Below are 26,380 nucleotides of genomic sequence, written 5' to 3' on the forward strand. Positions count from 1 at the left end.
ATTCAAATGAGCAGTATCATGTAATCAGCAATCAGATTCAGTCACAAGTTACTAGTAGACCACACCACAAGTCTTCTTTGTACTTCTGTGAAATCCTCACCTTCTGAAAGTAATCACTATCTTCACCTTTAAAGTCGATTAAAATTACCTAGTTTTTGATTCTGTAGAGAAAGAGCAGTGCATACTGTGCTCCTAAGGGTCTCTTTTCTCATTATCAAGTCTGTGAGATTCAGTCTTCATGCTTTATCTATATTCTGGTCGTTTTTATTCCTTTATAGTCTCTCACTGCATGGACATGTGACAGCTGATCCATTCTCTTGTTGCTAGACATTGAGGCCATTTCTAATTTATGGATAGTATGAGTTGAGCTGCTTTGACATTTTGAAACATGCTTTGGTGACTCTCTGTCATCTGCTGATATGTACTTTTTACAAAAGATGCACCTAACCCCTAGACCATGAAAAGATTGAAAATAAAGGCATGAAAATGTTATTACAGTCAAAATGCTGTCGGTATTTGAAGAAATTATATGTATGATATATATCATATTATACAAATATATACGTGTATTATATAAAACCAAACAGACTTTCAGATAAGAGCCATTCTCAATTCTTCAAATTCTTAAACATTGATAGAATTTGCAACATTGAAGCATTTACAAATCTGAATGTGTGGGCATACGGAAAGATATAGAGGATTTGATCCAAACCAATAAGCAGCCAACTCTGGATGTATATAAAAATGCTACACTCATCAGCTTGTGACTGAATATAAGTTATTTAAAAGAACCCATCTAATTTGATGCCACAGATTTATTCTCCACAAGTGTCAAATTCTCTGCACCACCAGAGCAACTTATCTGATGATAATTCAGTTAAATAGGAAACAAAAAATAAAGGCAACTTTCAATCTCAAACAAATGGTAATTTAAAAACGGATGAAAATAAAAAGTGAAAATAAATCATGAGAGAAATTAGAGAATAACTAAAAATAAAACTATAAAAATAGGATTTATCAAAGAAAGTATACCAATGCTTAGAGGTAAATTTCTAGCACAACACCATACATTACGGCATCCATAGATGATTTGTTTCCACTTAACTGTAACTACACTTGATCTTAGCCAAAGTACTGGGTGTTGTATGTAAGTGTTGGATCACTAAACTCTACACCTGCAACTAATACTACACTGCATGTTAACTGGGATTGAAATAAAAACTTGAAAATAAACCTAATTGTATCTTAATCCCCAAAGTGTTCCCTATAAATATTTAAAAGAATTATCTACAATTGTTTTAGTGTTTATTTATTTTGGGAGAGAGAGAAAGAGAGAGCAAGCTGGGGAGTGACAGAGAGAGGGAGACAGGATCCAAAGCAGGCTCTGAACTGTCAACTCAGAGCCCCGTGTGGGCCTTGAACCTACAGACCACGAGATCATTACCTGAGCCAAAGTTGGATGCTTAACCAACTGAGCCACCAAGGTGCCTCACCTAAAATCTTGTAGAACAAACAACATATTGAACTGTGAAATACTAAAAGTTATTCCTTTGAAATCAGGAACAAGTGACACTTGGTATCACCAGTTTAAACTTAACACATTTTTTTAAGTTTATTTATTTTCTGAGAGAGAGAGAGTGGGGGGAGGGGAAGAGAGAGAGAGAGAGAGAGAGAGAAAGAGAGAATCCCAAGCAGGCTCTGCACCATCAGTGCAAAGCCTAATGTGGGGCTCAAACTCACGAACCCTGAGATCCAGATCTGCGCCAAAACCAGACACTTAACTACTGAGCCACCCAAATGCCCCTTAGTATCAACAATTTAAATTGACATTAGTCAATATTATACTGAAGGTCCTAGCCAAGCAATAAGTCAAACAAAGAAACAAACAAAAGAATGGAAATAAGAATTGTATCAAAAATGAGTGGGATACTCTTTGTGTAGACCTACAGAAATTATGAGCCATAAGAGAATATTTTGAACAGTTCTATGCTAAATTTAAAAAGACAGACAATGCCAAGTGTTGGTGAGGTTGTGGAGAAACAGGGAGCTCTCAGGCATTGCTCATGAAAAATGTAACATAGCGTCACCACTTTTAAAATGCTAATATCCAGTTAACATAAAACCCAGCTATTCAACTCATAAGTATCAGTCCAAGAGAAACGATAATATATCTCCATACTAAGACTTGAACATGAATGTTCACAGCGGCATCATTCATCGTAGCCATTGACTGTACACAATTCAAATGTCCACCAACTGGTGAATAAGTCTACAAAATATGGCGGAGCCATGCAGTGAATACTATTTGGTAATGAAGAGGAATTACCATAATACAACGTGATAAACCTCTAAAACATTATGGTAAATGAAGAAGGTAACAAAATTACACACTACGTCGTTTTTTTAAGGAAGTCCATTTCTCTCCTGGTTGTGGTATATGGTTTCAATATTTCACATACGAATCGAGGGAAAAACTGGTGTATCTTTGAGGTTCTCTAGTCTCTGACCAAAGCTCTGCTGATTCCTATATGTCTCAGCAGTAGCTGTAAATGTGTATAAAAACGTAGAACCTTGGGGTGCTTGGGTGGTTCAGTCAGTTAAGCATCTGACTCTTGACTTCAGCTCAGGTCATGATCTTGCTATAGCAGGTTCCACTCAACTCACCTGCTTGGGACTCACTGTCTCCTTTCTCTTTTCTCCTCCAATGTTAGTGCTCTGTCTCTCTCTTTCTCTCTCTCTCAAAAATAAATAAACTTAAAAAATACAAAAAAACACACACTTGGATCCTCAGTTCCATCCTGTACCCAGAAATGAAAATTCTCAGGGTAAATGTGGTTGTTGCTGTTCACCTCAGCTCTGTGTTTACCACCCCTCCCCCGCCCCCATTATTCATCTCATTCCTTTTAGTTCTTCCCTTAGTAGCTCTCCATTCTCTTTGGAGATGATTCTCTGTTTCCATCTTTTCCACCTTTTCATGTGGGAATGCGTGTCTGCTGTCAGTCACTCCATCCCACCTAGAGATCTGACATTCATATTTGAATCTGAACTGTAAAGGGTCTACCTGTAAAATGTGAGTCTGTAGAGTTGAAGAATGAGGGAAACAGCATTCTAACAGACAAATATGATCCCATTGCTCCCTCCTTGGAAAATGTGGGTAATATCCCATTGCCCCTGGGATAAACTCTTACTTTGTATAAGAGCAGTGTTGTAAGTAGAATTCAACATAAGTTGACCAAAACACACTAATTTGATCTGAGAATTCGCGATGACGGATGGGACTGGGGTTTATGTCAAGCCAAACATGGCATAGATTCTGACCCTGTCATATTTTAATTGTGAGGCTTCGCCCAATTAGTTTCGACTTCCTGAGCCTTCTTTTATTAATTCCTCTGCACGTTTTGGATAAGTGGGTGACTCACGTATGTTTTCCCACAATACACCTATTAGATTGGCCAAAATGTGGGACACTGCCACCAATGCAGCTGATGGGGATGTGGAACAATGGGAACTCTCATTCATGGCTGGTGCGAAGGCAAATTGGTGCAGCCATTTGGGAAGACAGTTTGTCAGTTTCTTCCCAAACCATCATATTCTTACTGCACAGTCCAGCAACCTCACTCTTTGGTATTTACCCAAAGGAGTTGAAAACTTATGCCCACATAAAACACTTGCACACAGATCTTTATTCATAAAGCTTTATTCATAGCTGTCAAAATAATTGGAGGCAGCCAAGATGTCCTTGAGTAGGTTAGAAGAGATAAACTGTGTGACATCAGACAATGGAGTATCATTCAGTGCGAAAAGAAATGAGCTATCAGGCCATGAAAAGATGTGGAAGAACATCGCAATGTCTTCCCCGTGTGCAGGCGTTCAACTTTAACACACAAGGTTCTTCTTGATCTTCTCTGTCGCTAATTTGCCAGTTTCACATCTTACTAATTAGACTTTTACAAGCGCAGTGTCCAGCTTATAACCTGACACACAGGAGGGGCTCAGTAATTCATTATTGAATAAATAGATGAATTAATAGCCACAACCATATTGAAATGATAAGGTTTTCTGCTTATTCTTTTCCACCCAGTGGCCTTTGTTATGGACCCTCTCCTAGAATACTCTCATCCCAACACATGCCTCTTCACGCTGATGATTTCCTTTCATGCTTTGTATCCCATTTTAGCTGTGTTTTCATCTAGGAAGTCTCCTCGAACCCCCAAGTCTTTGTCGTGTGTCCCCCAAACATGCTTTCATAGCACCCTGTGCTGCCCCTCTCTTACCATTTATAACATGGTGTTGTCATTTTCTGCGCCCCTCTGGGTGTCTGTCAGTGGATCCTAAGCCCTGTGAAGGCAAGATCTGGATTCCTCTCTATTCACCACTGAAGTTCCAGCAACTATCAATGTGTCTGATGTACCTTTGGGCTCAAGAAATTACTGTTGACTAATGAGTGAGGGATGGAAGGAACAAATGGAATATATTTATCCTGAAGTTGTTTTGTGTGTAAATGGAGCCACATATTTTTAAAAACACCTTTTCATAATGAGATGTTACCAAGAAGTAAACTAATTTTCAGAGAAGAATAACATAAACAGCCCACAATCGTAAGATGATGAAATCTTGCTGAGAGCAGGGAGAATATCAAGGTAAGCTATTTTCCCCTTCACTGAGAATCAGAGTTTCAAATTCTTTCTCATTACACAGGCGAAGCAGGAGTTAAAAGAAATTGTGGTTTCTCTAAGAGATCTAGCTAGGATTTATCAGATAAAAGTCTTTATCAGATAAAAGTAGGAAAGAGTCCCTTATCTCCAGTACTATTTATTGGTTCAACATTTTATTGACTTCATTCATCTTCCTTTATACCATTATTCATTCATTCCATATCTATTGTGCACCAGACATTAAACCTTAGTGTAGAAACTATTTTTAGCAAGTAGTTAAGTACCCTAAGGAGAGTGACTTTATTTAATAAATAGAAATTCCTGTCAAATAATAAAATATTCATTTATTCAAGTCATTGCTCTTTCTGATGGGTTAGAAGTCTATAGTGGGTGGCATGAACAATTCAAAATGGCTCTGAAATCTGCAAGGAAATTGGAAACATGGGGTATCTTTGTTACCCCTTAGAGGTTAAATGGCCCTTTGCTTTTACCACCCCATGGTATTTTTTTTGCCATAATTTTATACACAACATATTACTGTCAACCCCGATGTATAAAAATGAGAGAATTACTAATAAAATATATAGGATTTTATACATAAATATATATATATATATATATATATATATATATATATATATATAGTTTGTAGTACAGTCCATGTTTATGCTTTATTTCTCTTGTACACATTTTGCTCCACTAAGTGCAGTATTTATAATTCATAGTGGTTTATTTTTTCTTTATTTGGTAAGTATTCCTTGCTGAGATCATCCAAAATGTGCTTTTGATGCTTGCCTTGGTTAAATCAATGTGGGTGTCCAGGCATATTTATTTCTCCCCTGAAATAGCTTTCCTACTACACAATTTCCTAATGGCATTTTTCATCTGGTCATTTCTCAAGGTATAGATTAGAGGATTTAACATGGGAGTTATCATAGTGTAGAACACTGCCACTGCTTTATCGATAGATAAAGTAGCTGCGGGTCTCATGTACTCAAATATGCAGGGCACAAAGAACAAGACAACTGTTGTGATGTGAGAGACACAGGTGGAGAGGGCTTTGCGCCTTGCCTCCAAGCTGTGGTTCCTTAGGGAGCGCAGAATGACCACATAGGAGACCATCAAGAGGAGGAAGTTTAAGACACAGATGAAACCACTGTTGGCAGCAACAAAGAGCCCTAGAGTGTGCGTATCAGTGCAGGCAAGATTGAGCAAAGGGTTCAGATCACACATAAAGTGGTCTATGACGTTAGGGCCACAGAAGGGTAATGGGATGATAAAGAGGATCTGTATGGTTGCATGAAGAAAGCCTCCCACCCACACCACTCCCATTAGCAGGCCACATACCCGTCGATTCATGATGGTCATGTAGTGCAATGGCTTGCAGATGGCCACATAGCGGTCATAGGCCATCACCGTAAGCAGGATGACATCAGCACCTCCAAAGAAGTGTTCCCCAAAGATTTGGGTCATACATGCATTGAATAGGGTGGTCTTCCTTTCACGGAGTGAATCTACGATCAATTTGGGGTTATTGACCGAGGAATAGCAGGCATCAATGAAGGAGAGATAGGCCAAGAAAAAGTACATGGGGGACCCCAATAATGGGCTGGCAGTGATAGTGACCAGAGTGAGCACGTTTCCTAACATAGAGACGATGTAGATGGCCAAAAACACAACAAATATGACTTTCTGCATCTTTGGATTCTCTGTGAGCCCCAGTAGAACAAACTCTGTCACATTGTTCTTCTCCATTTTTTCATATTATGTTTCATTACATTACCTGAAAAAAAAAACCTTTGTGATTAATGCAACCTTGAATTATTTAAGCTTCTTCATGTAGTAAATAATAAATTCCTAGATTCTACTTAGTCATGAATTATCATGAGGTTTGTTGAGATAGAAAATAAGTTCTGAGTTCTTGGAGATTACTTACATTATCTCCGGGGTGAAGATTCTGTTGCATATAGACATGAGAAACTTTTGTAAACAAATAGGTAGAAGACCATATTTGTGCACATAATCACCCGAGAGGACAAAGCCTAACAGAAAGTACTGCATCATACACATAGTGGCAGCTAAGTAAGAAAAGGGAGATGGAACATGATGTAAAGTCTATGAATGCAAAGTTAAGGAGCTTTCCCTTTACTCTTAGGAAATGGGGAACCATTGGCACAAATTGAAAATACAAGTGGAAAAATGAAGAGGAATTTGAGGAAGGGGGAATGAGGGATATGATTTTAGTAAAGATCTTACTGTGCCTTGGATGAAGTGGGGTGAGGTTCAGTAAGGAGACAGAAGCCAGAGACAGAAAGCCCAGTTAGGAGATTATTTATAACAGTTGACATAGGAGGAACAGGGCATTGGTGGTGGGTATGTAAAGAGAGTATACCAAAGCTGCTATAAATATAATTCATAATGCTTGTTGTCTAAATACAATAACATTACAATTGCTAACAATTTTTATATACCTCAATAACTGATTTCTATGTTCGTGGCATTGTAACAAGTGCTCTGTACATATGATCCTACTTAATATTGGTAACATCCTGTGTGGCTGGTATTATCTCATACATTTTGCGATGAGGAAACAGTCTCAGAGACTTATGTTGATGGTAATAATAACAGTAGTATTAACTAAAATTAAATGTTTAGTGGATCTAAATATTTTGTAGACATCTGTTGATATAATCCCCACTACAACCTTGTAAGATAATTACTGCTATTTTTTAAATACTTGTCTTATACATTATGTAATAGAAACATAGAGAAGTTAAAGATCCTGCCAATATCAATATTCTAATTAAGGACAGAGCCAAGATTAGTTCAGATTATATTTGTTAATTTTTTCCTTAAAATTCTTACCCGTGCCCTATTTTCTTATAATTAACAACATTGAACTAGTAATTTCCTCTTTATATGACCACAATAATTATAATTGCTTTATTACTACTTTGGAGGCAAGGGTATATAAAATGGTTTCATTAGTAGACACACACACACACACACACACACACACACACACACACACACTGACATGTTTAAATTTCCTATTATCAAATGTGGTATTACATTCACTGAAAAATCTTTTTATCTGGACTTCTCCCTCAGACCTAGTTCTCCCTACTATACTCCACTTCCAAAGCAAAACACCTGCAAAATGTTGAAAAGGATTGCCATGTGGTTAAGTGTTTTGGTTTGAAAATCAAAAAGACCAGATTAGAATCCTGATTCTTCTACTTGCATCTTCTTTGATCTGGACTATATTTCTAGCACGTCACATCTTTGTTTCCTCACCTGTAAAGCAAGATTAGTAATATCCATCTTACAGATTTTTATGAGAATTGACTATGGAAATATATTTGAGCAGATTACCACAGTGTTGCACACACAGAGGGCTCTCATCTATTTTTCAACGTTTATGCATCTAGGATAATGGAATGGTTGACATGTTGAGTGATAATTATGCAATAATTTAATTATTCAAGCATTCAGGAAAAATCAACGCCAATTTTACTTTTAAAGAAGGCATACAGACTCCATTATCCATAGCCTTTGTTACCAAGAAGAATTCTCCACTCATGCTTGGACTAAATGGCTGATGATATATGTCATTTGTATTCATACTTCAGTCTTTTCTATGTGAGAAGTATATTTATATTTGTTTCTCTCTCATGATTAATCTAGATGATTAAACTAGATACCTCATTGCAATTGTAAGTGGTCTGGTGACAGAGAGCTGGGTTCTACAATTGGCTTAAATTCCATGAAGTTCAAAGTCTTCATCTGTCAATTTAGGTTAATGATATTTACCAACTATCTTTTGAAGAAATGGGATGAGGATAAAATACTCCATTAGTATGTTTGAAGAGACTGAAACAATGTTTAATACATGTGGGAATTAACAATCTTTAAGACACATCAGCAATATTGAACACTTACCTTACAGACATAGATCTTCCTGATGTTTGGAGAGTTTTGGAAATAATCCCATCTTCAAAGTAACCTTCTCTAGATAAGTAACTTTCAATATGAAAGATATGACACGCTTGGAAAGAGACTCTTCAAATAATCCCATATCAAATTATCAGTTTTTAATGAAGTGTTTTTATAAGTCAAAAGCTTCCCTTCTAGCCCAAAGCCTCAAAAAGTTTTTACAGAAGACCTGGGATTTGAATTTAGAAAGGATTCTTTTGAAACACTTTGGAGAAAAGATCTACAGATGGCTTTGGTCCCATAGGCAAGAGGCAAGAAGTATGGAGGAAACACATTCAAATGGGTCATTCCAACCATAATGAATCTTGCTCTGGAAAATGTGATCAACAGAAATCATTTTCAACTTGCACTGCATGGATATTTAAAGAGGTTTCCATAAAGGTTCAAGGACCTTGTCTTGTAGCTGCTACTGTCTCTCCCAGGAATTAATTATCTCCTCAGATGGAAAGGCTTTGTGTTAAAGCCATGTTAAAGAGACATGTTTGACAAATATCCAATTTTGAATAGGGAATTGCATTCCTTGTACTTGGAACCTAAACATGTGAGAGTTCCCTTCTCTATGTGAAACTTGGGTGTCTAAGAAAGCTACATGTCCTGTGAATGGAAAAATGCCATAATTCCAGTGTGGGGGCTTGTGATGTAATTAATCCATTGACTCACGTCACAGAGAGAACTTCCGTCTCCTTGGCAATAATAAAACTTTTTTGGAACCTGCTAAGGATTGCTCGAGAACTAGATCGATGAGGGCATAAGATCATGCAGCCACTTTAAAGTCAAGACTCCAAAAGCTGGTTTTCACATGCATCAGGAAGCTACGGAAGTGAATAAAAACTCTACAAGGCTCCCAATGAGTTATCTTAGGGACTTATGGTCTGGTCAGTACAGAATACTAGGCAGCACTGAAATTGTGGCGAGACAGCAGAACACGAGTGGAGAGTCCTAGATGCTCCGCATCTTTGTCACTTGGTACTGTTAGTTTTTCCTTCGAGTCATTCTAGGAGACGTGTGGTGATGTATGGCTGTGGTTTTAATTTTCTTTTCCTGATGGCTAATGATGAGAGTTTTTTTCATATTATTGACCATTTGTAACCCTCGTTTTGTGCAATTTTGTTCAAGTCCTTTGCATAATTCAAAAATAACGGTTCTGGTTTCCTCGTCACTGTGACAATTGTTCTTTATATATAGTACAGGCCTTTGTCATACATATGTTATGTATATATACAAAATTTTCTCCTAGTCCATAGATTGTTCATTTAAAAAATGGTGTTACTTGAATAGCAGCAGTTTTAAAAGTTTGATGAATACTAATTTTTAATTTTTTTCTAATGATTAATGTCTATTATTTTGTATCTAATAAATATTGGTGTACTGCTTAGGTCAAAATGGTTTCTTCTGGAATTTCTATGGATTTAACTATGGGTATTTAACTTTGACATGTAGGTCTGTGTGTCATTTTGAGTTAATTTTTGTGCATGGTATGAGGTGAGATTGTGGTTAAGATTAATTTTTTTTCTCATGTGGATATACAATTGATCCAGTATAATTTGTGGAAAAGCTTATACTTTCCCCATTTTATTACTTGACATTTTGTAAAAAGTCACATAATTAGGCCTACTTCTGGGCATTCTATTGGTTTCAAGGTCTCAATGTTTACCTTTTCATCAATACCAAACAGTATTGATCATGGAGCTTTATAGCAATTCTTGAATTTATGTTTATGTGCACTGGGAAACCAAACTAGCCACTGACTCACTTTGTTGCGATATTCACTTTATTGCGGTGATCTGGACTTGAGTCAACAATACCTGAAGTATGCCTGTACTTTGCCAGGCTGTTTAAAACTCTGCCTTAGCCTTCACTTCTTGCTTTCATGAGTGGTGAATATTTTAGTGTCTTCTTGAACATTTCTCAGCCCCCATCCAGCCCTGAGCATCTACGGATGGTTTTCTAGATTCCCTGGTATATACATAGGTGGTTCTCATGGCCTTTATTCTCACATGTATCTACTTTCCAAACCTCATTCTTCCTAAATTTTTCAGTCGATTTACTGCTTTCCTTATCTTATACTTTGCCTCAGGCAGTTGTAGCCAGTACATTTGCTCAAATGCTTTTGATAACATCTGTCCTGCAGGCCTTTCCAGCCTCTAGAAGTCTCTAAGGTAGATGAAACAAAATCAAGCTAGTGAGTCAATTCTTCAGGGTGCCCCCAAACGTGCAAAACATACCATCCCAAGTTTTCGAGGTCAAGTTGTGGCACCAGCAAAGCCACAGGAGGAAGGTGGGCCATCATCCCCATGGCTGCAACTGAGCTGCGAAGTGGGAAATGCTGAGTAAGTTAAAATTCCACAATGTTTTCTTCCCAAAGCGTATCAGCTTCTTTCTTCATGAATCATTCCACTGGTTGTGGTAGCTTTTAAATAGGTTTAATAGTTCCTAAACTTTGGGAAATCCTAGGCAGTGATTTAAATAGCTAAACAGACACCTAACATGTGGCCCAGACATTCCGCTGGTATTTATGCAAGAATAACAAAAACGTATGTGCATACAAAGACTCTAACTTGGGCTATTTGTAATAGCCCAAAATTGTAAATAATCTCAAAATTTACTAGTAGATGAACGAGCAAATTGTGACATAGCCGAACAACAGAATACTACACAACAAATTAAAGAAAATCTTAGTTGCTTGATATTTCATTATCTAAGACAAGTGTAAATCATGTCTATTTTAATTACATTCTTATTGTTTATTGATGGCAAATAGACATGTATTTGAATATTGTATATTAATCTTATGGTTGGCACTATGCAGCTCTGCTGTTTCTAATCATATCTATAAAATTTTTGGATTTTGCATGTGAATGATCATGTCATCTGCAAATAATATCAACTTTATTTCCTCCTTCCCATTACCTGCATATCAGATTTCTGTCTTACTGTGCTGCATAATAGTGTTGAATAGAAATCGCGATAGAAATGAACATTTTGTCTCATTCGTTTTTTTCTACACTTATTTGTTTATTGTGAGACAGAGAGCACAAGAAGGGGAGAGGCGGACAGAGAGGGAGAGAGAGGATCCCAAGCAGGCCCCGTGCTGCCAACATAGAGCCCAGTGTGGGGCTAGAACTCAGAACTGTGAGATCATGACCTGAGCAGAAACCAAGAATCCGATGCTTAACTGGCTGAGCCACCCAGGCGCCCCATCATTTTGTCTCATTCTTGATGTAGGGAGAAGGTATCTAACTTAATTCCTTTAGGATAATGTTTTCAGTAGAGCTTTTAAGAACCGTTATTTTTAGCGTCAAGAAAATTCCTTTATATCATTAATATACTTTTGAATTTAATACTGGTAAACATTTATATGTTAAACATATAAGTTTATTATGTACTTTTTCTGCATCTGTTGAAATGACTATTTGGTTTTTCACTTTTAATTTCCAATTTTGTGGATATATTTATCAAATTTCTAATAATAAACGTATTATAGAATGGATAATACTTGGTAAAGGAATGTTAATTTTTATACACAGTGAAAGTAATTTAATATTTTGTTAACACTATTACAGTCTTAATTTCAGGAGGAAAGGCACCAGTGAACAATTGTATTTCCTTGAAACCTAGTCTTTCACAATGAATGGATGAAAGTTTGATTTTTACTCATCTATGAGAAACTCTATAAAAGAGTGGAGTAATCTATTTTGATAAAATGTTGTAAATCCATTCGTGACGGGTATTTCTTTTATGGGATTAATTTTAATGAATTCTGTTCTTTACTAGTTATAGACTAGCCATCTTTTGTAATTCCTCTGAAGTTAGTTTGGGTATAATTTTTTGTAGAAACATCTTTGTTTGTTTGTTTGTGTATGCCTTCAACATTATTGGCATTTAGTTGTTGATAATATTTTATATTTTTCATCTCCAGTTTTATCAGTAGTTATGTTATCCTTCATTAACATTATATATTTATCTTTTTTTATTTTATACTGATCCATATTGATAAAAGCTGAACTATTTTGAAAGGCTTTTTCCAAGATCCCACATTAAAATCTGTTGCTCTTTCTTTTGTATTTTTTGTTTCCTTTTAATTTCTACCATGATTTGCCTTATGTTTTTTCTTATTACTCTTTAAAAATTTCTTATATTTATATTTTCTTTAGTCAACATACAGTACAATATTGGTTTCAGGAATAGAATTCAGTGGTTCATCACTTCCGTGCAACACCCAGTGCTCATCACAGCAAGAGCCCTTTTTAATACCCATCACCCATCCAGCCTCTCTCGCACCCACCTCCCTCTACCAACTCTTAGTTTATTCTCTATCATTAAGGGTATGTGGTTTGTTTCCCTCTCTTCTCTTCCCCCCTTCCCGTATGTTTATCTGTTGTGTTTCTTAAATTCCACACATGAGTGAAATAATATGGCATTTGCCTTATTACTTTTTTATGTGCTCCTGTCTTCTAAAGATAGCATCCTTTTCAGATATTCTTTGTTTCTAATGAAAATGTTAAGGTTATAATTTTCTTCAAAAGCACCACTATCCCTGCATCCTATAAACCTGGACAGGTAGTAGGTTCCTTATAGTTTAAGTCTAGGTAGGTTTTTAATTTTCCAGTATTATTTATTTCTTAACTTGTTAGCTATTTTGCAGAATATAGATGTAATTTCCTAATAGTATATATGTGTGTGTGTTTATATTCAGAACCACCTGTATCTAAATCTAGACCTACTTATACTATTTATTGTGCTTAGAACTTTGTATTGTTTCCTTCTTTATAATATGGTGAGACTTTTAAAAATAATCTAATAACCAATTTTATGCATATTCTATCTATGCATGCAAAAATATATACTCCTTGCTAGATGTGTAATTTTACATACATTTCTATACATTTTAAGTTCTGTTGTTCAGATCTTTTAGACCCTCTGAACTTCCTGCCTTCTCTCCTCACCAATAATTGAAAAAGGAACATTGCCATCTTCCACTGTGAAGGTGGATTCATATTTTTCCTCATGTGGATTTCTCTAACCTTGTTGTGTGCATTTAGAGGCTACATTATTAAGTGCATGCATGAAGCAGGGTCTGCAGCCAGAAGACAGAGGCAACTACCATTATTTAAGGAGTGTTGCGAGAGGTTATTTTTAAGACGTGGACAACTAGAGGAAAGTCACAAGGAATGTGCAAGGTCCTGGGGCTCATGGAGTTGAGTATGATTGAGTACAGTGGGGGCACAGAAGTGGCAAGCAGACGTGGAAATGAGCAATGCAGAAAAAATAAAATAAAATTAGACCTTAGATGGACCTAGCGTGAACTAAGGGCTTCAATTTATTAAACCTGATTTACTCAAAGTAAAACAAAAATAAACTAAAATAAGGAAAATAACTAAAGATGCATTGTGGCACTTTCTAAATCCTAACTGGTACCCTAATATTAGATGATACCTGGTAACACAAAACAATGCGCATGACTTCTAAGTTTCCAATGGGTGTAATTAACCATTGAGGATAATTTCAAAGTCTTCATGCTAATGGCAATGATTCTATGTTGATGAGTAAAATATTACTACTCTTCTATACTCTCTTTGCATATTTACCTCATTACATGATATGAACAATATAAAATCTATATGTGTATGTGATACATATCTCCAGGCTTTGATGAAATTATTCTAGGAGAAGGGGGAGAGAAAAATAGATGCCCATATTACATCAGTATTACAACATTCAGAAGTATTGAATTACTAGAGATAAATGAAGTAAGCCTCAAGGTCGTCTATATGACCGCTATAATAACATGGGCTGTATTTTTTAAATTATAATCACACACACATCGGCTTCTGTAAAATGCCTGTGGGAGATTTCCCCTCAGGACCCTCTCATGCTTTGACTCAAGGTATTCCCAACAATGTTTTCGTGAAAGGCTCTTTGGATGGAAGATTCACAGGAGAGTTGGAGATGCTCCATGTCTGCTGTAATATAACACAGACACAGAGAATAAAGGGAACCGCCAGAAGGATCACCTTCACATTTATATACAATATTATATATAAAAATACATATAATATATAGATAAAGATGAAATCATTATGATTTCCACAAGTCTTCATTTAATACAAAATTTGATGTCATACTTAAAATTTTTAATTTCTTCTGTAATTTCATTAGTGTTTTTTAAAGTTTATTTATTTATTTTGAGAGGGTTGGGGGACAGAGAGAATCCCGAGCAGGCTCCTCACTGTTAACACAGAGCCCGACACAGGACTCGAACTCACAAACTGGGAGATACTGATTTGAGCTGAAATCAAGAGGCAGATGCTTAACTGACTGAGCGACCCAGGCTCCCCTTCTTGGTGGCAATTTTGAGAGGGCATTCAGGAAAATGCTGGAGTGCAACTGATGAGGGTTTTAAGCCTTTATTTTCACTTAGGAGAAGACATCTAAGCACAGATGAAAAGAAGCATAAGCTTCCAAATCATACAGAAATGGTTTAGATGGAGATCTCCCCCTTAGGATTTATGTAACCTTGGATGCAAGTTCCCTTATTTGCAAAACAGGGGCAATAATACAGCAGTCCCCTTTACCCATGGTTCATGTTCCATGGTTTCGGTGACCTCTGTCAACCACGGTCTGGAGGCAGACGATCTCTATCTGATGTACTGTGAGAAGGTCAATAGTAGCCTAACCCTACTTCCCTGTGCCTATCTCATCCACCTCACTTCCTCTCATCGTGTAGGCATTTTCTCATCTCCTATCATCACAAGAAGAAGGGTGAGTACACTAAGGGTGAGTATAGTTGATATTTTGAGAGTGAGAAGGAGAGAGAAAATGGGAAGGGAAAGGAAAGAGAGAGGCACAGGGAGATTTTGTGAATTCGTTTTTTTTTTTCCCCAGAAGATTCCCGGCACAGAGTTTATGGGAGCTGCTTGGAAGGATCTTTTTCTATACTGATCTCTATTTTTACAATTGATATTTAAGCATTGTAGGTTGAGAAGCACTGGACCATCTGTTAGATGTTGAGGCTTATGCCAATGTCGGCAAACATTCTAAACCAAAAGTTGCATTTTCTACGGTTTTGATTCTCTAGTTCTTATTCTACAACTTTAACGAAAACCTACTCTGGGATTTCTATATGTCCTTTAACTGATCATATTCTTCCATGTAAACAAACATTCATCTTGGATATTCTCAATTTATACATAAAAGTACTTTGCTAAGCTCTATGTGGAAATCAGAACAGACTTACACCAACAGAATGTTTTTTCCTTAACCTCAATGTATGTCTAATATAAGTTCTTCAATGCGTCCCGTTGTGGCAGATACAAAATCCACAGGTAAAGGCAATCAGCTGATGAAAATGCTGGTACGTATCTTCTTACATAACCATTTGTTCCTCTTCAAACATTGTTGGGGGTACTCTTCTGTGGACCTGACAAGTTAGAATGATAAGGCCTTCTATTGTATATTCTTAAATGGACTTCCTTTTGCTCTTGGATCCAGAAGTTTTAGTTCCACGTGCCAGCTGAAGGGGGAGGATCAGGGAGAATGGATTGCTCAGTGTGAACAAGAAATACTTAACACGACATGGGAGCCTGGATGCTCACCTTCACAATCATCAGATGAAGAATCTGTCCACTACATCATATTGTTCCGCCGTTGGTACCGTTAAAGTAATTCTGAGACATCAATAGTCTTTTAGGAAAATCATGATTTTGCTGCGGAGGACGCTTGGTTATGGGTAAAAGGTGATGTCTCCACATATTCACTCTCTGCTCCTGGGTCTACTCTGTCTACTGGGTTCTTCGATATGTACCAGACAACAACTACCTGTCCTCAGTGTTTCTAACATGTTAACAGCAACCTCTAAAATGTGTATTTAGAATGATTAGGAAAAAGGGAAAGCTTTTATATAACAAGAACCCGTGTTCCTGTTTTCAGATGCCCAAATAGTGTTTCCAAATACCTATTTTCTGTATCTCCATGTCCTGACTCTTGACCAAACTGCCAAGAAGGAGAGTCACTGGATTTGTTATCAATGAATTCAGGTTATTTATCTGCTACAATTAAGAACCTTGATTTTGCTTTCATTTGAAGAATATTAATTCCACTCAATGCACAGAATGTGGTGTTAGGTTGGGATTTTATAAATTATTATATATGGCATAGAGAAGGGGAGGGGATTACTTACAGTTATTTGTGTGTTAATGCTAGAGATGAAAAAAAAACATACTGTTTAAGGAGGTGGAAAATGGACGGAAGTCCATTTGGTCAGTGGATAATGTAGCATAGCTCTCAAGAGCATACAACTTAGCATCAGATATAGGGTCATATCTTAGGTTGCTACTTATATCTGAAAGAATTGGTATTGTTATCCAAACCCACCCATTTTTGTTCCCCCACTTGTCAAATGAGTATCAGAATAGTAACTATTTGGATATTATGAATTAAATGCATGCAAAATGTTTGTAAAACCTCCCAGCATAAAGTATGCTCTCATTAAGTATCATTTGAAATATAATAATGGCATCAAACCAGAGGGATTTAAAAGATTAAATGCAATAGTTCCTTTGTGACCTACATATTTTTCAGTGTAAATATCCTCCAAAAAAGCAAAAAGGACTCTAAACGTGTCGTATGTTCTGTATCATTTCAGATGAATTAAATTTCTATTGTGTCCCTGGACTCACCTCAACCTCATGGAAAATCGGAACAATGTCACAGAATTTGTTTTCATGGGTCTGTGGGGAAATAAGCAAATGGAGCTCCTGTTCTTTTTCTGGTTCCTGCTCTGTTACTTGGCTGTCTTAATAGGCAACTTCATCATCTTGCTCACAATCACCTGCAGCCATCTAATCGAACAGCCGATGTACTACTTTCTCTGTCACCTTTCCCTCATGGATCTCTGCTACACCTCCACCGTGGTCCCCAGGCTACTCAGGGACTTAGGCGCCGCAAGAAGAAACATCTCCTATAACAATTGTATGACCCAGCTCTTCGCTGCCCACTTGCTGGCGGGTGTGGAGATATTCATCTTGGTGTCCATGGCTTTTGACCGCTATGTTGCCATTGTCAAGCCCCTGCACTACACGGTCGTCATGAACCGGCAGAGGTGTAACATGTTGATCTTCACGGCCTGGGCCGTGGGTTTTTGGCACTCCATTGCTCTGTTGCTCATGGTACTCAACTTACCTTTCTGTGGTCCTAATCAGATAGATCACTACATATGTGATGTGAAGCCTCTTTTGAAACTGGTGTGCAGAGACATTCGTGTTGTTAGTATCTTAGCGATTGCTAATTCAGGGATGGTGGTGGTTGTCGTTTTTCCTGTCCTGTTGGCTTCTTACATACTCATCTTATATAATCTTAGGACCCGCTCCTCCGCAGGGCGACGCAAAGCACTCTCCACCTGCAGCTCTCATATAATGGTGGTGGTTTTATTCTTTGTGCCTTGTATCTATATCTATGTTCTACCTGCAGGGAGCGAGAACAAGGATAAGGAAATCTCCGTGTTTTACACGGTGATTGCCCCCATGCTGAATCCTCTCATCTATACCCTGAGAAACACGGAGATGCAAATCGCCATGCAGAAGGTGTGGTCTAAAATGGCACATTCAAATTTCCAGTAAAGGTGGTATTAAGTGCACTTCCAACTTTGTGTCCCCAGAGCATATTATTTCAGGTGTTATAGAAAACATATAACTTTTGGGGGGAAGCTGGACCAAATATTCTCTAACATAGAAGACCAAAGAAGGAAGTCGCTGCAGTTCAGATTGTAGTCCGCACTCTAAACTTTCCAACTGGTTCCAGATATGGTTGCATGGGTTTGAGGAATGCTAGAAATGCCTTTCTAAAACACATGCCCAATCATATCACTACTCTCTCCAAAGATATGCAAAGACCCTCTATTCCTTGGAACAAAATCCAAACCTTTCGCTGTTTGTGAAAATTTCTCCTGGCCAAACTTGCTAATCTCAGAAGTCACTACATTGGTATAAAGCATGGTGTCACGATGACAGATATTGGGGCCAGGGAGAGGTGGGTGATTATTGACTCTGGTGTGTTTTTATCTCTGTGTCTTGTTAATTTGCTTCATATATGCATCCTCCCCCCTTTTTAAATATTTAGTTAATTTTGAGAGAGAGGGAGAGAGAGAGAGAGAGAGAGAGAGAGAGAGAGAGGTAGTGCAAGCGAGGGAGGGACAGAAAGAGAGGGAGACACAGAATCCGAAGCAGGCTCCAGGTCTGCGCTGTCAGCACAGAGCCAGACATGGGCCTGGAACTCATGAACTGTGAGATTATGACCTGAGCTGAAGTCCAACGCTTAACCGACCGAGCCACCCAAGTGCCCCATATGCCTCCCCTTTTCTCAAATATCTACCAAATGAGTACTATTGTACTTTAGAAAGTTGTAATATTACTTTGACTAACACATGTGAAGATTTAGCAGGGCATATGGCTGCTGGAAATGTTACATATTTTTGTTCTTTCTCTACCCTTCTTCATTTATTCCCTGTGCTTGGATGCTTTCAACCAGCTGCACTGGACTTCTCTACATTCTCCAAACATACTCTAAAGTCTGTCAGCGCTATGACTATGTCTTCTCTCTTCTCTGCTTATAATGTTGCCCCCACTATGCCTTAGTGTTCATGTCTTACCTATAAGTCAGACTCTTGATGTTTTCTTATTCCAGAAGATTTTGCTGATTCATGGACAGACCAGAAGCATTTCTGATTTCCTCCCTGTTCTTTTGTTGATATGAAACTGTACATCTACTCTTTGTAAAATAATCCTGTGCCCCATATTAGTGTTTCTTCTTATGTGTTTTTCCCGTTTGATTGAGCCAACTCAAAGAAGTGGTATATATTTATTTTCTTTTATCTGTTTTCTAGCAATAAACCCATGCAAATTTGGAAGTTAACAGGTAATGAATTACTTTCAAAGATCCTATCTTCTCTTTTTAATGGCCTTTATACATTGTTCTCACATATCCAGCACTTCCCCTTATGTTATGAGCTATCATGCATTAATAATAAAATGTGTAATGTGAGAAAGGTTAGAACTTCAACATACATTTCCTGTAGCAATCAGGGATGAAGTCCAACAGACTCTCAGCCCCCTATAATATCTTTTTTCTTATTTTCTGCATTTTGAGGTACTACTATTTTAATTTTCATTTATTCCTTGTCCTCTGAATCACATAGCCTGGGTCTTGGTTCCCATTTGTGTAGACATTTCTCTCTGCGAAAGTATTTGCCTTTCTTAGCAGAACGATTGCATCGTTTTCACAGTTTCCTCAATTGAATTACTCCTGCCCCAGAGCCAAGGGGAAGTCCCGGACAAAACATAAATGAGATAGTGTTTGCTCTAATGTCAGGAAATCTTCCTTTGATAGTTTTACTTTTAAAACTTTTCACACATCGAATTACTTTTTTTTTTTCTTCATGGATCCAGGAAAACCTGTGGATTATCAAAGATAAACATTCTATTTCATAGGAAATCAAGTCTGTCTAGTCATAGTTTGGTTTGAACTGACTTAATATAGTAATTCTCCAAAGAATATGTGGATTATTTTTAATACAGAAATGTAGTGTGTATATTTGTTCCTGTGTATGTGTGATAATTCTGTGTGTGTGTGTGTGTGTGTGTGTGTGTGTGCGTGTGTGTGTGTGTGTAGTAGGGGGCAGGTTGATGGTCTTGAGGATGGGTCAGAGGAAATACTTGACCCATCAGAAAGAATGCTACACAACAAAACCAAAACATTTTCTTATCATTTGTTTTTTTCTCAAGAATTCATAAGATTTTATTGGCAAAAAATTATGACTGTTTTATATAGAAAGCCCACCAAAAATATACTGAGCTAAGATTAGTTATCCAGTTGTAAGTTGTTCTTTCTAGAATTCTCTTTCCAGTCTGTAGAACAATACTTAATAACTTCAAAAATACCTGGAATCTCGTTTTTTTAAATCTTTTTTTAAATGTTTATTTATTCTTGAGAGAGGGACAGCGTGAGTAGGAGAGGGGCAGAGAAAGAGGGAGACACAGAATCTAGAGCAGGCTCCAGGATCTGAGCTGTCAGCACAGAGCCCAACGTGGGGCTCGAACTCATTAACTATGAGATGATGACCCGAGCTGAAGTCAGACACTTAAGCAACTGAACCACCCAGGCACCCCTAAAATCTCGGTTTTATAAGTAAATCCATGTACTCCATAAAACAGAAGGTTTTAGAAGGGGATTAGAAAAGAAGGGTAAAAAGAACAAAATCAATTCTCAGCAGAGAACTGAGGCAAATGCAGGGATTGCGGTTGTAAGTGAGTCACTTATACACATGTCTAATAAGGATGATCCTGTGTTTTTGTGTTAAGGGTAGAGATATGACCAGCTACCTCCTTCTGTGTGTTGACACAAGCCAGCTTGAGTGAAGCTTGGTCAACAAGATGCATTTTACTGAAATGGACAACCAGTAAAACATGAGCTCTGATATCCATCATTCTGACATGCTAGAATCTCTCATTTCCTCAGGGTTACTCTACTTTAAAAGCCTGGAAGCCAGCAGTAAAGACGTAAAAACCTGTTTCTTTCACACACAGAAGGCACAGCGTTCTTTTTCTTATGCTCATTTGGTAGCTCTTTGAGTGAATCTTTTTAACTTCTGGAAGCTCGTGTTCTTATTGGAACCACAGAACTAACTCTATTTATCTCACAAGATGTTCAGTTGTGAGATAAAACGATACGAGGAAGTTAAAGCACAAAATAAACTCTCAATAAGTTCTAGCTATTTTTGTTATTTTGTACCAGATAATTTCCCATAAAAGTTGATCTCCTAAAGTTTTACATGTATTAAGGAAATTTTTCATATATGAATTTGTGTATGAGGGAGGAGAATTGGTTCACCTCGTATCAGTGTGCACAATTTGGACTGAACCAACTAACCTGCAGAAATGAAGTAACACAGGACTAAGCCAAATGGTAAACAGAATAAAAGTTGGGCTATATATTGAGACTGGATGTCCCTTCATATTCTATTATATTCTCACTTAATGATTATATATATATATATATATATATATATATATATGATAGATTGTTTCTTCTTGAATCTTTCCTTTTCTTCTGTTCTCTATTCCCCAACCATCTATTTCATCAGTATTGGTCCCTGGCAACAAATACCTTGGGTTCCAGTCCTGATATTACAGGTCACTAATTTTATTCATCTGTCTGCTCTACCCACATACGTTACTCTGGATAACGATGCATATTGGACGGTACCGCGTGTGTTTGGCTCTGTGTGTCTCTCCCCAAGTCAGATCTTTCTGAAGCTACTAGAATATGAAAATTCCAAAATGGAGCAAGCAAGCCTACTTAAGATAGTCTTTTTTTACAAATAAGATCAGGAGGCCATAAGTAAGGAAGCGTTTATGCACATCCGCATTGGAGAAACCATGAAGAGTTTTGAACTTTTCAGAGAGCTGGCAGCCTTTAGCCTGGACTTAACTTCCTTCTTCCTCATGACATCTGAGTCATCAGCATTCTTTGCTTCTAAAAGTGTTCCAAGCCTTCATTTGCATATTAACCCAACCAATCCCAGTTACCCTAATTCCAATCTCTGTTTTGCAGAAGGGACCTGAATGAGAATTACACTCATAGCCTTTTGCCTCTATAACTCTGCCTCTCTTTGTCTTCCTGGGAACGCAGTTTAGGTTCCTACCAGGATCTGTGCCTCCCCAATTACAATTGCAGTTGCCCAAATAAATGTTTCTATGTTTTAATTTTCAGTGAATTTTTTCTTCGTCAATACTAGCTTAATACTATTCCACGCTATATTATTTTTCTTCGGAAAGGAAGACGAACACAAGGCAGGCAGAGCTTCTGAATTGCTCTGTCTGAATAGAGCATTGGGGAACCTTCAGGGAAACTGCTGGACACAGGCTAACACAAAGATAAGAAATAAAGGGGTACTAGGGTGCCTTTCTCAGTTAAGAGTCCAACTCTTGATTTTGGCTCAGGTCATGAGATCAAGCCTCACTTTAGGCTCTGCACTAGGCCTGGAACCTGCTTAAGATTCTCTCTCTCCCTCTCCCTCTGCCCACTCCCCACCCCCCCACCCCCCTCACTCTCTTTATCTCTTAAAAAAAAAGATAGATGTAAAAAGGATAAGATGTAAAGTTATATCCAGAAAATGCCCAAATGCCCACAGGCACCAGGGCCAGTCTCATGGAGAGCAATACAGAGGCCTTTGGTGAAGATCTGTTCAGGAATGCCTCTGGGAATGTAATTTCTTAAGACTTTCAAAGACCTATAAATTCTTGTGTTGTCGTATGTTATATTCTGCTTTTCCAAATCAGCTTTCCTTTAGGGATAGGCATACAATAAATGACATTCTAAAACTTAAAATGTGTGTTTGTTTTTGTAAGAATTTCAAAATACTTCATGTTTTTCTTTTCTTTTTCTTTTCTTTTCTTTTTTTTTTTTTTGTAGTCTGAAGGCCCATTTCTTACATCCCTGAATGTTAATGAATATTTAAACTCCACCCCCCTCCCCTTGCAGATGTATAAAATGTTCTAAGACATGCTGAGATTCTCAAGATAATTTTGGAGAATTGACCTACACATGTTTGCATGACTGGTGTATACATCTCTGCCTTTTTCTTTCAGCTTTAGACACTGGAGAAGAATCAGAAGGGTGAGTACCTCAGGAGGGGGCTCTCCTGATGTGGTCTAAAACTAATCTTACAGCCCCTGAGATCTAATGATCAGTGAATTAACCATGCCGCTTCCTTTGGAGATGCTCCACCATCTGCTTCGAGGTGGTTCTATGCTATTTACATTTATTCCATTTAATTTCATTGTTACACTGTATTTTCTGTGGCAGCATAAGATAATTTGATTACTATAAAAATAATGTAGCTAACTTTAGTCTTATTGTACATTATTCGCAGGCAGAATTCCACGGGTGAACAGGAATAGGAGAGTCGAAGTGAAGGAAATCTTCAAGTTTCAGTAAAATTTATTGAGTCCTTTTCTGGTGTTTTTATATATTCCCCCATAATCTTATGAAGGAATAGCCCAGCTTTTATGACTGCATATCCCAATGATGAGTTATTTCTTAACTTTCAAAAATTTTGCTACCCTAAAATGGACTAGATTTGTTTGATTGAATTAAGTTAACTTTATAGCGGGCCATATTCTGGTATCATTAGGAGGAAATATGAACTTACAGTGGAAAGTACTTTGAGAGCAATAATTCTTGTTGTTTTAATAGCACAGTCAAAATGCAGCATTTTTATGCAATACGACCAAACTAAGAAAGTAATAATCTGACTGGATTTTTAGAGTACAGGAAAATTGCATGCTAATGGTTAGCATTAAGAAATGACCAAAGACCAGAAGCTTTAATGTTGATGGAGTCCAATTTACCAACTTTATCTTTAGTGGATTGTGTTTTTTGGGTCATTCAGATTTATATATTACATACTTTTCTATACTTTGATAAAAAGTTTTAAACACCAAAAAAAAAAAAAGAAAAGAAAAGAAATGACTAAAGACAACTAATTGTTTAGAGTAATTTTGTTTCTTTTTACTAAAAGATTACTCCAAATTGAAATTTATCGTGGTCATCCTCATTAACATATAGTGATAGTTTCAGGTTTCTTGTTTCCTTGTTAGACTGGTTATATATGTATGCATGGCAAATTCAGAAACTCCTCACTCAAAAAAAAGAGAAAAAGTGTAAGGAAGATAATGTGTAGTTTTGAACCACGTATGACCCTGGGGTATTTCATATTATTTTTTATTCCTCATTATATTTTTGCATTATGTAATAGTTTATCGATTCTATAAATGTGAGCCATGAAGCTTTAAGAGGTTAGCAATAACTTCAATGTTCATAAATGGCATGAAAGGGGAGAAAGTGAATTCTGCTTACGAGTTCTTATGAAAAGTTATTGGTGTATAAGAAAGGAAGACATTAATAAAGTTAGTAAGAAAAATGTTTGCATAGTGTCTTTACTCAACTGGGGTGATTGACTTCTCACAGAACATGGGCCAGATTGCCCAGATTTTAAACTCTACGCTTCAAATCTAAATAACTATATTTAAAGTGAAATAAGGCAAATATAAGGGCATATTTCACTTCATATTGTAGACATATTTAGGTAATTGGTTTTCTTTTTACGTTCAAATTATTACTCTATAGAAACACAGTTTGAATCCAAACAATTCACCATTCAGTAATTATACTTCTCCATGTTTCTACATCTTTCTTCTTCTGTGATTCCAACCACCTTTAGAAGGAGTGCCTAATATTTCTTCCTCTCTTCACTTATGATTTCAATTATTTGACAAATTGGAAGATGTGCTCAAGAATCTACTGCATGTTTCAACGACAATAATCCTCTCACTGGCCTGCATCCACATGTCCCTTTTACTTCAGCTAATAGCAGTGATTATAATAGCACTTTCCCCAGATTTCAGGATCAGAGTTTAAGAGCTATTGTGGATGAAACATCTGTGATAATCTAGAAAACAAGCCAAAATCCTATCTGAAAGAATACACATTTTGCTAAAAATGACCTAAAATTATTTCAAAACGATTTGGAATCAAGAAGGCTGGACCCTATGTTTATATCCCCCGAAATATTCATAAACATAGACTGGGTGATTGGTAATCTGTGACCTTGCATACTTTTTAAAATTGGGATGTGATTCAAAGTGTTTCCCCTCACTGCTGGCCTCTGGGACACCCCGTTTTCTTGCTCTGCTCACAAGCGTGGGATACAGCCCCTGACTGACTGGGAATCCAGATATCTGTCCTCCACAGAATATTACTTTCTGATGTTAATAAATTACTTAGAATATCTTGATCTGAGTCTCTTTTATTGAAAATCAGGGGTTTGGATACGTCAAGTGATATCCATTTTACGTTGTTTACCAACCGACTTATCTCACAATTAACTTTAAGTCCATTTGGTTTAGGCAAACACATCTATCTGTAAAGTACACAGCATGCCATCTCCTACATTAGGAATCAGCATTAACTATAATAAGGCAAGGAGAAAATTGATCAATAAATCATAAAATTATGAACCTCTACTTAAGAACAGGTCACTATTGAACACTATGAACTTGATAATTACTTTTGGTTTGTTAAGAACAATACAGAGGTTAGGAAGCCTTGTAGCAGTAATAAGTCATCACGGGAAGAGACTGAGTTTTTTTTCTTCTTGATGAAATCAGGTTGAATGATAATTTAAAATAGAATTAGTTTCTCATAGTATAGACCATTTTAAATGCTACACCAATTACCCACTCACCATCTAAACTGATCTTAAAGACAAAAGTTTGAATTTGTGTGTCATGGGATTTGATGGCTTCTAAATAGTTTTGCTACAGTAGCATTGGTGGTTTTTTAAAAATGTTTATTTATTTTTGAGAGAGAGAGAGAGAATGACAGAGCGAGCAGGGGAGGGGCAGAGAGAGGGGGGACAGAGGATCCGAAGTGAGCTCTACGCTGACAGCAGAGAGCCAGACCCTGAGCTCACACTCGTGAACCGTGAGATCATATCCTGAGCCCAAGTCAGACACTTCACCAACTGAGCCACCCAGGTGCCCCTATAGTCTCTGTTTTTTTAAGAGTCATCCAGAGTGCCAAGATAAGGTGGCTACATCGGGTCAGACAAAGGTGGAAAGTGTGGAATAGTGTTTGCATCTCATGGAGTGTCAGTTCAGTCGTCAGCACTGGAG

General features: G+C 37.3%; 3 protein-coding genes across 15 annotated transcripts in view; 2 read left to right on the forward strand and 1 right to left on the reverse strand.

Annotated features, from left to right (window-relative positions):
- Positions 1 to 5,483: 5,483 nt before the first annotated feature.
- LOC102949236 (olfactory receptor 4C46-like) lies at positions 5,484 to 11,642 on the reverse strand. 2 transcript variants are annotated; one of them, XM_042959251.1, is made up of 2 exons: positions 11,631 to 11,642; positions 5,484 to 6,401 (listed from the first exon to the last, which is right to left on the reverse strand). In XM_042959251.1, exons 1-2 carry the CDS (start codon positions 11,640 to 11,642, stop codon positions 5,484 to 5,486), a joined length of 930 nt encoding a protein of 309 aa, XP_042815185.1. The 2 variants fall into 2 exon arrangements, with proteins under 2 accessions (XP_042815185.1, XP_007092420.2); XM_007092358.2 differs by lacking the exon at positions 11,631 to 11,642 and having other exon boundaries at positions 5,484 to 6,410.
- The window catches only part of LOC122231373 (olfactory receptor 4P4-like), a 28,585-nt gene continuing 11,607 nt past the window's right edge, over positions 9,403 to 26,380 (forward strand). For 5 of the 12 annotated variants that reach the window (XM_042959238.1, XM_042959239.1, XM_042959243.1 and 2 more), the window contains exons 1-2: positions 9,403 to 9,617; positions 10,783 to 10,981. In XM_042959238.1, the coding sequence (XP_042815172.1) occupies positions 10,815 to 10,981 (167 nt within the window). In that variant the 5' untranslated portion in view covers positions 9,403 to 9,617; positions 10,783 to 10,814. Of the gene's footprint in view, positions 9,618 to 10,782; positions 10,982 to 11,798; positions 11,884 to 23,186; positions 23,322 to 26,380 lie in introns of those variants that run through there. The other 7 variants (XM_042959241.1, XM_042959246.1, XM_042959248.1 and 4 more) reach the window with 5 other exon arrangements.
- Positions 17,339 to 18,268, forward strand: LOC102970450 (olfactory receptor 4P4-like). Its single transcript, XM_007088788.2, has one exon. The coding sequence runs from the start codon at positions 17,339 to 17,341 to the stop codon at positions 18,266 to 18,268; it is 930 nt and encodes a 309-aa protein (XP_007088850.2).

This window comes from Panthera tigris, chromosome D1 (assembly GCF_018350195.1).
Source record: "Panthera tigris isolate Pti1 chromosome D1, P.tigris_Pti1_mat1.1, whole genome shotgun sequence".
NCBI lineage: Eukaryota > Metazoa > Chordata > Mammalia > Carnivora > Felidae > Panthera > Panthera tigris.